Source organism: Aquarana catesbeiana, linkage group LG04 (assembly GCF_042186555.1).
Source record: "Aquarana catesbeiana isolate 2022-GZ linkage group LG04, ASM4218655v1, whole genome shotgun sequence".
Lineage (NCBI taxonomy): Eukaryota > Metazoa > Chordata > Amphibia > Anura > Ranidae > Aquarana > Aquarana catesbeiana.
Genome location: NC_133327.1, coordinates 583623526 through 583635793, shown reverse-complemented (window position 1 = coordinate 583635793; position 12268 = coordinate 583623526). Strand labels below are relative to the sequence as shown.

The window sequence follows — 12268 nt, the reverse complement described above, 5'->3', positions numbered from 1 at the left end:
TTCTCAGTGCTATGCTTTGTCAAAACCTCTGTGAACAAAAAAGTAGACCATTTTTATTTTCCTATTTTTCCCATCACTTTGAAGGGCTGCCTTACAGACCAGCAGGCATTTGTGGGAAAAAAATAATATATACAGTATCTCACAAAAGAGAGTACACCCCTCACATTTTTGTAAATATTTTAGTCTATCTTTTCATGTGACAACACTGAAGAAATTACACTTTGCTACAATGTAAAGTAGTGAGTGTACCGCTTGTATAACAGTGTCAAATTTCTGTCCCCTCAAAATAACTCAACACACAGCCATTAATGTCTAAACCGCTGGAAACAAAAGTGAGTACACTCCTAAGTGAAAATATCCAAATTGGGCCCAATTAGCCATTTTCTCTCCCCGGTGGCATGTGACTCGTTAGTGTTACAAGGTCTCAGGTGTGAATGGGGAGCAGGGGTGTTAAATTTGGTGTTATCACTCTCGATCTCTCATACTGGTCACTGGAAGTTCAACATGGCACCTCATGGCAAAGAACTCTCTGAGGATCTGAAAAAAGAATTGTTGCTCTACATAAAGATGGCCTAGGCTATAAGAAGATTGCCAAGACCCTAAAACTGAGCTGCAGCACGACGGCCAAGACCATACAGTGGTTTAACAGGACAGGTTCCACTCAGAGCAGGCCTCGCCATGCTTGACCAAAGAAGTTTAGTGCACGTGCTCAGCGTCATATCCAGAGGTTGTCTTTGGGAACTAGACATATGAGTGCTGCCAGCATTGCTGCAGAGGTTGAAGGGTTGGGGGGTCAGCCTGTCAGTGCTCAGACCACACACCACACACTGCATCAAATTGGTCTGCATGGCTGTCGTCCCAGAAGCAAGCCTCTTCTAAAGATGATGCACAAGAAAGCCCGCAAACAGTTTGCTGAAGACAAGCAGACTAAGGACATGGATTACTGGAACCATGTTCTGTGGTCTGATGAGACCAAGATAAACTTATTTGGTTCAGATGGTGTCAAGCGTGTGTGACGGCTACCAGGTGAGGAGTACAAAGACAAGTGCCTACAGTCAAGCATGGTGGTGGGAGTGTCATGGTCTGGGGCTGCATGAGTGCTGCCAGCACTGGGAGCTACAGTTCATTGAGGGAACCATGAATGCCAACATGTACTGTGACATACTGAAGCAGAGCATGATCCCCTCCCTGGAGACTGGGCCACAGGGCAGTATTCCAACATGATAACGACCCCATATATATCCCCAAGATGACCACTGCCTTGCTAAAGAAGCTGAGGGTAAAGGTGATGGACTGACCAAGCATGTTTCCAAGCCTAAACCCTATTGAGCATCTGTGGGGCATCCTCAAACGGAAGGTGGAGGGGCGAAAGGTCTCTAACATCCACCAGCTCCGTGATGTCATCATGGAGGAGTGGAAGAGTACATCAAGGGCCACCTGTGAAGCTCTGGTGAACTCCATACCCATGAGGGTTAAGGCAGTGCTGGAAAATAAAGGTAGCCACGCAAAATATTGACACTTTGGGCCCAGTTTGGACATTTTCACTTAGGGGTGTATTCACTTTTGTTGCCAGCCGTTTAGACATTTATGGCTCTGTGTTGAGTTATTTTGAGGGGACAGCAAATTTACACTGTTATACAAGCTGTACACTTACTACTTTACACTGTAGCAAAGTGCCATTTCTTTAGTGTTGTCACATGAAAAGATATAATACAGACATCTCAAGTCTCCCGCGAGTCACGGGAATCTCCCACATTTGGCTGCTGTCTTCTGGACACCTGCGAGCGCCAGGTAATCTCCCGACTCTGTCCCGCTCCCTCCCCTGGCCACAGACAGAAGACAGAGCAGCCAGAGCGGCCGAGCTCGCTGGTGGACATTGAGGCTGCGCTGGTGAACACTGATGAGGTGGCACTGAAGGACACTGATGGGCTGCACTGGTAGGCACTGATGGGCTGCACTGGTGGGCACTGATGAGGTGGCACTGATGGACACTGATTGGCTGCACTGATGGATACTGATGGGCTGAACTGGTGGGCACTGATGAGGTGGCACTGATGGACATTGATGGGCTGCACTGATGGGCACAATGGGCTGCACTGGTAGGCAATGATGAGGTGGCACTGATAAACACTGATGGGCTGGACTGATGGACACTGATAGGCTGCACTGGTGAGCACCGAGGGGCTGCACTGGTGGGCACTGATGAGGTGGCACTGATGGACACTGATAGGCTGCACTGGTCGGCACTGATGAGGTGGCACTGATGGACACTGATAGGCTGTACTGATGGACACTGATAGGCTGCACTGGTGGGCACTGTTGGACACTGATTGACACTGATAGGCTGCACTGATGGACACTGATAGGCTGCACTGGTGGGCAATGATGAGGTGGCACTGATGAGGTGGCACTGATGGACACTGATAGGCTGCACGGATGAACACTAATAGGCTGCACTGGTGGGCACTGATGGACACTAATTGACACTGATAGACTGCACTGATGGACACTGGTGGGCACTGATGAGGTGGCACTGATGAGCTACACTGGTGGGCACCGAGGAGGTGGCACTGATGGACACTGATAGGCTGCACTGATGGACACTGATAGGCTGCACTGATGGGCACTGAAGAGGTGGCACTGATGAGTTGGCACTGATGGACACTGATAGGCTGCAGGGATGGACACTAATAGGCTGCACTGGTGGGCATTGATGAGCTGGTACTGATGGGCTGCACTGGTGGGCAGGCACTGATGAGGTGGCACTGATGGACACCGATAGGCTGCACTGGTGGGCACTGATGAGGTGGCACTGAAGGACACTGATTGACACTGATAGGCTGCACTGATGGACAATGATGGGCTGCACTGGTAGGCAATGGGGGGGAGGGGGGGTTCAGCGCCGGCGCGAATCGTTACCTCCCTGAAATTAGTTTTTGCAGGTTGGGATGTCTTAAAATAAAATATTTACAAAAATGTGAGGGGTGTACTCACTTTTGTGAGATACTGTATATAATGGCTGCAGCTGATGGAGGACAATGACGTAGTCACAGTCCCAAGGACATGTAAGAAGTTACCCATTTAACCATTAACCATTTAGACATTTGTTATATGATTTTTTCTCTCAGCTACTGTGTGCTGTGCTTTGGCAAAACCTCTGTGAACAAAAAAGTGGACTGTGAAATCACAGCACACAAAAAATGCACAAAGAGTACAGTATGACCAATCCTCTGAAGAGAAAGGGTCTCTAACCTTGAACCTCCTTGGGCACAAGGCTCCTGGCAGAGGCAAGGTACATAATAGTCCATCTAGGCCGAAGCCAGGTGAATCCCACTTCTTAGGGAGGCTGGTCCACCAAGTGCTTGGAGTTCTCCCGAAGAGAAACCCTTCCGGGTGGGGAAAGGCAAAGAACCCAAAGGCCACAGAACCTCCCCCTGACATCAAGACAAGCCCCCCAATGACCTGCACTCTCCATCTCTGTACAAAAGACACAAATAACAACACATATGCAGTGTAAGTACTTGTGAATAAATACGTGACACTCTCTATAAAAAAAGGTGCCATGTGTAATATACAGCAGACCTTTATATATATATATATATATATATACAGTTGGAGACTGCTCCACCCAACAGACAGGAGGTCTGTGAATGGGAGTCAGAAGGACTCCAATCCTCTCCAGTAGTCAGAGAGGCTGCATGTGGCAGCCATAGCGGGTGTGTCTGCAAGAGACATTAAATGGCCTGAGGTCTAAGGCCTGACGAGCTGTGTGCATTAGAGTTTACCCATCAGCACTGAAGAAACTGTGGTCTGAGTTTAGGGTTGCCACCTGTCCGGGATTCACCCGGACAGTCCGGGTTTTGGATCATGTCCTGGTTTTAGTCCGACTGAAACCCAGACACAATCTTCAGACAGGAATGTGGTTCAGAACAGGGTCTGACAGGAGGATGAGGGGGCACTATGCACGCCGCATTACTATTCTCTTTGGAGCACCCAAAGGTGTCCCAGGTTTAGTACAATCCTATAGTGTATTCTCCAAAAAAATTTTTGGTGTGCGCCCCTGTAGTGTTCAGTGCAGGGTGTTCAGTGTGACATTTTAGCTTAACGAGAGGAAAAAAGGGTATAATAACATATATTTTATTTTACCAACTTTATTTTCCTCCAGCCAAATACATTTTCAGGACATTCTTCTTTAGGCTAGGTTCACATATATGCATCCAAAGGTATGAGTAGGTTTTAAAGGCAGTTCTTATACATGGTTTTAAGTGGACACAATTGCTTAATGAACTGCTTGGCAGACAGCCAAATCAACCCTCTCTTACAGTATATCACCACTCATAAGTCTTATCAGTGGCTGCCCGTCCATTAGGGGCGCATGGGTAATGCCTTGCATACACACGGTCACACAAAGTTGACGGAAAATCCGATCGTTCTAAACGCGGTGACGTAAAACACGTACGTCGGGACTATAAACGGGGCAGTGGCCAATAGCTTTCATCTCTTTATTTATTCTGAGCATGCGTGGCACTTTGTCCGTTGGATTTGTGTACACACGATCGGAATTTCCGACAACGGATTTTGTTGTCGGAAAATTTTATAGCCTGCTCTCAAACTTTGTGTGTCGGAAAATCCGATGAAAAATGTGTGATGGAGCCTACACACGGTCGGAATTTCCGACAACAAGGTCCTATCACACATTTTCCGTCGGAAAATCCGACCGTGTGTACAGGGCATTCAAATTTTCACCTAGCTGGCAAAATAACAGAACAGGCTTTAACACAAAAAGTGTTTCAATGATTCTAAAATTAAACAGAAGTATCTAATTTATATTAAAATTTAGAATACCAAAATAACAGGAGATGCCGTCTGAAAGAGAAGAAGCCATAACACCTACTGAGCCACCTCCATGTATTGTCCATGTGTCCAGAGGTTGAACAACTAATACAATGACTTCCCCAGCTGCACATCCAAGTGTTATGCTTTTTTACTCCCTCACTGCTATAATTACTCTACTAGTTTCTGTGTATTTTAGGGTCCATTCTTGTAAATACCTAATTCTTATAAACTGAAATAATTTCTCTTACCTTGGCACAAATTTTGCGCATTTAGTTCATAGCCAGAGGGACATTGCATCAGTTGGGGTGCGTTGGGTAATGGTCGTGCTACTTCTGGAGGACTATTGGGTCTTTCCACATATGTGTTCTGACTGCCACTTTGCTGTGGTCCTGCGGACTGGGAGGATCCAGAATCTTCTTGTCCATTATTTACCAATATTTGGGCTGTTCTTGGTAGACAAAGGTATCCTCCATAATGGTTGACACATTTCATTCCTCCCTTACAAGGTTCTTGCATTATTCCACATTCATCAATATCTGCAATTCAGTGGAAAAGGGGACAACAAGATCACATTCTGGAAGGCATGATGCTATAGAAGTTAGCATTATCCTAGCTTTAAAGTGCAGGGTCACCTTAGCTTGTATAGCTAAGCCTTAACTTTTACAACTCAATATCAAAAAGGCAGGTGTCTCTATATGCCTGATTCTTCTTCAGAGCATTCAGGATACTCAAAATCCAGACACTCCTCTGCTCCCCAACAATCGATTGGGTGGCTTAGTGTCCAATAGGAAGACAATGTTCCAGGTCACATGGAAGATGTAGCAGATACTTAAATAACAGAGTGCCTGGGTTTTGGGGCGCTAAAGGTGTCTGCTCTTTTAACTACGGGAAAAAAAAACAGTTGTAATATATTAGGAAAGTTAAACATTTTTTACCCCTGTATCTGCATTTTATTTATGTATGTGTTGTACAGAAGAAAAAATGATATCCTATAAATGCATGGACTGGTGGCAGGAAATTAAGCTTAGTGCAGACAATAAAATCTCTATAGTAAGCTATCACCAATCAACAACTGGAAACATTCCATCTGCAAAAAGAGTTTATTTATACATCATTGCCATCAATGAGGTACTTTTATGGTTCACAATAAGCAAAAGAAAAAAGCAAGTGCATTTATCCTAACATTACAGTATATACATTTAATGGTAAGTTTCCTCCTGTTATTCCTGGACAAATTATTAATCTTCATATAAGAACAAGCTAGTGCATACTGAATTAAAAGAAGTGTCATAGTAGATCTTGTAATGCATCTCTTAAAGCCTAACCTTAGCCAAAAATAAAATAAAAATCTCTGGCAGGTTGCTATTATATGGGGGAAATCTCATTGGGGGGATTTTTCCTCACTTCCTGTCCATGTCAGCGCCCATAAAAAAAGTTAGGTTGTATAATTTGCACAGGAAGGCATGGACAGCAAAAAAAAAATTATATCACATTCTGTCTGGAAATCTGCCAGATAGGAGCTGAGACAGCAATAAAAATCTGAGATTTATACCCTTCCTTACTCTATTCAAATTGATAGAAAGGTTAGAGTAGGGCTTTAGACTTAATTTTATAATAGCTTAGCATCATAAATTTTACTAGAAATGTGTAAAATATGAGCAGAAAAACAAAGATGACATGGGGACTAATGTACAAAAGACAACATGTTTGTAAAATACTGATCTTTTTGTAGAAATGGATCACATTGACTCTGCTAGCTTTCTGTAATAAAGTTTAATATGAATGTGACAGCTGATTGGTACTTAGTGTAAAACAGTTAATCCTTATAAGAATGTTTTCCCCTGCCAATAATATACCTTATACACAGTGTATTATTGTACAACATTTGACTTTTTTGACACCTGATGTCAGGGTATTTGACTTAGTATGTATGGTCAGTAATGTAAGAACAGTGGTTGCAGAGGTTGCATCAGCAACCTGGATTCCACTGTTTCTATATCATTGAAAGACTTTGTGCTGCAGCCACCCCCTCACCTATATCTACTTTTTTCCATTCAACAGTCTTTACCATAAAGCATTACCCTAAAGAAATGATGCTAAATCAGTTTCATACTATGTGAATTACTGCTGTAGAGAAAAAATAATCCTCAGTGCTGAATGGGTACTTGAGGCTAGCAAACAATACTGAACAATACATGGAAGAGGTATAGGGGATGCTAGGGAAGACCCAATCACAACATTAGCTTCAGGTACCTGTAGGCAGAAGTTTAATCTCTCTATATGGTTACAATTTTAAATATCCAAGAAATTAAGATCAGTTTGAGTGATTAAATCCTCTGGTGATGGTTTTCCCAAAGTTTGCATATTACTATGATTTATGGAATGTGCAACTGACAGTTTAAGCCCCTGGTTCAAAATTGGTGCTGCTCGTTTGCAGGATATTTGTACCACATTTACTTACGCTGTGGCAGTTCTACAGTTACCTGTATGTGTTTTTAAAAAAATGGTTCTTGTGTAGAATCTCGTTTCTTTTCGACTATTACACCAAAGAGTCCAATATGTAATAAACGCACTATTCAAGCCAACCAGAAACTACAGTACAATTTGAGTACTTCCAGGCCAGAGAACCATATTCTATCTATAGTATACTGGTTTCACTACAATGAACATTTTCTTACATAGGGAAATATTTCACTCATTGAGGTCTATGAGGTTTTGATTTTCAGGCACAGTTCCTGGTTTTAAAACTCTAATTCTGAAATGTTTTGTTGGTAGAAATGTCACATTTAAAATTTGCATACTTAAATGCTTATTTTTCAGTATTTGTTGTGCTGATTTATTTTTCTTACACTCTTTTCCTTCTTGTTTTGATTTTATAATAAGGTATACACCTGTCCACAGCCTGATCCCGACTGGAGTGGCAGGTAGGGACCCTGGCTGGGGGACTCTAACCTTTGTGACAAACGCATTCAGTTTATTATTGTTCAAAGTACCTGTATTTGCTGCCTAATGCATATGTTGGTATATGTTTTTTTTTTTTTTTTATACAGGATGTTGCACTTTCCTCAGTGTTTGTACTTGGCCTTAAAAATTATAATATCAATTTATGGTAAAAAAAATAAATAAAAATAAATGGGCGGCACAGTGGTGCAGTGGGTAGCACTTTCACCTAGCAGTAAGAAGGGTCGCTGGTTCGAATCCCAACCACGACACTACCTGCTTGGAGTTTGCATGTTCTCCCTGTGCCTGCATGGGTTTCCTCCGGTACTCCGGTTTCCTCCCACACTCTAAAGACATGCTGGTAGGTTAATTGGATCCTGTGTAAATTGTCCCTAGTATGTATGAATGTGAGTTAGGGACCTTAGATTGTAAGCTCCTTGAGGGTAGGGACTGATGTGAATGTACAATGTATATGTAAAGCGCTGCGTAAATTGACGGCGCTATATAAGTACAATAAATAAATAAAATAAATGCTTATTTTTTACCTATTTAATTTTGTTATTTTGATGTTAATATTTATGGAAGAACAAAATGTATTCTAAGAACAACTTAACCCATGTAATATATTTAGCAATGCAGTAGGCAATGGTTGGTGAGATTCACCAGCTTAGTATTCATCTTCATGGAAATTGTTTTGAAATATTGAAATGTGTGATGAGGTACAACAGGGATTTAGGAGTGTAGATCAGATGTATCCCTTTATATAGACTATATTTATTCCTCCTTTCAAGTTTTCCATGTAGAAAATGTTTGCCATGTACCATAAAGAAAATGTAGGTGTACACATATGGCACATATCAAACACACTTTTTGAAACAATAATCTACCAGGAAATATCACAAACTCTCTTACTGTAGCAGCAAAAATCTTACCTTTACATTGCTGTCGCAGTGGGTCCCACTCATACCCATCGGTGCATTGCTAGAAGGGAAGATAAGTGATATACTTATTTATTTATTTTTTATAGATCTCAGTTTCTGACAAACCAATTGGTTTAGAGTTCCAGGAAAAAAGCTAAATGCCTACAGTAGCTAAAATATATTCACTAAATCACCTTCCAAATTATTTTTAGTTTTGTTTATCTGGTTTTTGGATTCACCAAGCTGGGCTTCACTGTATAGCAAGGAAGTTGACTCTTCCATGTCTTTGTTCAGCATAACCGCTTCCTGTGTCATCCATCTGCTCATAAAGCAATAAATCATTAGCAAGATATTGCTAATTCATTGGCCACAGAGCATGTTGGTGACAAAGAGATGGCATCTCTTTGCCTCCAACAGAATCAAAGAAGAAAGATAATCATCACCTTCCTGGATATGACAGAAGTGTGCAAATCACAAGAGTAGCTGAACAGAATGGCAAATCCTTTTGCATTCAATAATTAATTTACATAAATTTAAGGTGTTCATTTAGCTGTTCACCTGGATCTCAAAAAACATAACTGTCAAAGCAATATCTTAAGATATAAGCCTTGTAAATGAAATGCATAATTTATTATGGTACATTATCCAGCTGCATTGTCAACAATGCTCTCTTGTACAAAGATTTACTCTTTAAAGTTTGTAGGATTATTTTCTTAGCTTCCATCTTAAAGCCATAATGAACCCTCTTGGAATCCATTGGAAACTTGTGCTGTTTCTTGTAAAATAATATCCATGGTATCTGACACACAGATGTTCAACACCGCTCCATTTTAAGGTTCATTGCACTTAAGGGAGTAAAATAAAGTTTACTAGATCAGCAGTTTGTTTGCTCTACATTAAATTGTATTTTTCTTTATGGTGATCCACATGCAGTTTCCCCACTGATACCTGATGTATAAAAATCAGTGCTGAGTGGAGTTCTTTGATTGCAGATTGTTGAGATTAAAAGAAGGACTAACAAAGTGCACTGAAGTCTACATACAATAACAAATATGCAGTATGAATTGCTATTAACCTGTGTGTACTCCGAATTAAGATTAGAGATATTGATGTAAGTTCATTGAGCATTATTTTATACTCAGTGGAGTCCTCCTCAATGCATTTCTAATTTATTTGTGCATGTATCTATTCTCCTCTTTTTCAGTTTTCTTCACTACCTACTGTGACATCACACAATTCAGAAAACTGCTATTCATTACCCTGATCCACTTTTGCAAGTTCCTTGAAAATCCCAAACTTCTGTATATGGGACACATGTGCAATATGTATGCACTCCACTTTTTCCTGCTCTAAAGGAATATAAATTCCTATGGGACTGAATAAAGAGCACACAAAGTATGTGCTAAATATTGTAAAAGATTTTTACAGGAAGATGCGCAGCCTCATTGCTGATATTTCACTGAATCAAGGGCAGGGGACAGGCTCTTCATACTGAGCTGGCACCCATAGCGGAGTCTACTGAATTTTGAATATAGGAGCCTGAACCGTAACCCAATGCTTTCCCCAGGGTACGGGAGGCAGGGGAAGCTTCAAGATAGGAGTAACTGCACCCATACTTTAAAGAGACCCTGTTGCGACCCTTTGTTTAAAAAAAATCATTGCATAAGATGACATGTGCCTTTATTGTATTTTATGCATGTTATTTATCCTCAAAAGTCTCCCTTTTGTGCACATTCAAAAGTCCTGAGGCTGTTGCTGGGCACCACTATTTTGGATGCAATGTCAGCCACCCCAGCAAACTCAGAGCTGTGACTTAAGTGACACTCTATTTGCTTCTCCCCTGGAAGCTACAGTACATACAAGTTTATGTAGGGAGCAAAGGGGAGGGCGACACAGACAGTATAGCACAGAGAGTAATTAGATGCTCTCAGAAGGGAAGTAGGCTTTTCCAAGGTTAGTGGAAAGGGGCTGTAAAAAGGAACTGGCTAGTCAATTGGTGGATAAAAAATTATTTATGAAAAGGAAAACACTGCATTTAATATACTCTGGTTTTCTGCATTTATTTCTGCATTTTTTTTTTACATTAGTGGCAAGGTGTCTTTAGGAAAAGCAAGTCGTCTCCTTAAATCTTTGTAGTGCATAGTCTATTTTTGTGCCCATGTTTGCCCAGAATAGGGACGCGGCACAGTGGTGTAGTGGATAGCACTTTCGCCTAGCAGTAAGAAGGGTCGCTGGTTCGAATCCTAACCACGACACTACCTGCTTGGAGTTTGCATGTTCTCCCTGTGCCTGCGTGGGTTTCCTCCGGGTACTCCGGTTTCCTCCCACACTCCAAAGACATGCTGGTAGGTTAATTGGATCCTGTCTAAATTGTCCCTAGTATGTATGAATGTGAGTTAGGGACCTTAGATTGTAAGCTCCTCGAGGGTAGGGACTGATGTGAATGTACAATGTATATGTAAAGCGCTGCGTAAATTGATGGCGCTATATAAGTACCTGAAATAAATAAATAAAATAAATAAATAACTCAAGACTCATGTCTGGTGCAGACAAGCAAGAGAACCAATAAAAAATGTTTCTTGGTTTCTCATCTTCACTATCAGTTTTCATGGGTTACTTCTGTATTGTAAATAACTAGATCAACCTAATGATGATATTTCATAATAACAATAATAATTTGTATTTGCTCACTTTTGATGAATAACTATGGTAAAAGTAATATGTTTTGAACATTAAAATTCCATCTCTATTAACCTGTAGTTATCTGTCCTATTTGCACTCCATATGATTTCTGATTTTAGAGATTATATGGGGTCATTGTAATTCGACAGATGGTACAATCTTTTAGCAATCACAGAATGTATGTGGCCAACACATCATCATGGAGAAAATAAAAATGGTTTCTATAATGAGCATTAGCTTTAAGTGAATGACTTAAGTAACCCCTTTTACCATATATAATATATGTTTAAGTCTAACTCATTTTTCTGATATGGTTTCATGGAATGTTAAAAACTCTGTAAACTAGCTGAGTCAGCCTGTTTGTCATTACTCAAGAGTTCTTCCTGCTTTTCATTACTCATCTCTCTTTAGGGATACAAGGGTGAGGTCTGATGAGAGACCAATATAACAAAGATTTATAAGATGCACACTTCAATATGCAACAGAAAAATGAATAACTTAGTGACAAAATTCCACCACACCCCATTTCCAAAAACTTTTTGTCAATTGCATATATAAATATCAAATGTATTCCATATTATTACATACAGTTTTTAACTTTATGTTCCTAGCAGGCCAAAATAGCCATTGCAACCACTTGGAAAAAGCCACTGATTGATCTGGCTTAAATGAAGCGCAAACTCACTTCTCACGTCTGGAATCCTTGTATACAATATTTTCAATGTCCATAGTGATGGCTTCTGTGGTGTTGATTGAGATTGGTGGCTGGACAGGTCATGGCTTTTTCTCCCCCGTCTTTTTTTCTCCCTACCTTTTCCTTCTAATTTTTTTCTTTCTCGTGCTTTTCTCCTTCCTCCTGTTGATGTCTCCATAAACTTTTTATGTGATGC

The 12268-nt window shown here is 41.0% G+C and overlaps 1 protein-coding gene across 1 annotated transcript in view; it reads right to left on the bottom strand.

Moving 5' to 3' along the window:
• Positions 1 to 12268, bottom strand: part of EFEMP1 (EGF containing fibulin extracellular matrix protein 1) — a 170914-nt gene that overhangs the window by 135463 nt on the left and 23183 nt on the right. The window contains exons 3-4 of the mRNA XM_073628120.1: positions 8709 to 8757; positions 5085 to 5372 (exon numbers count right to left, since the gene is read on the bottom strand). Of these exons, the coding sequence (XP_073484221.1) occupies positions 5085 to 5372; positions 8709 to 8757 (337 nt within the window). The remainder of the gene's footprint in view (positions 1 to 5084; positions 5373 to 8708; positions 8758 to 12268) is intronic.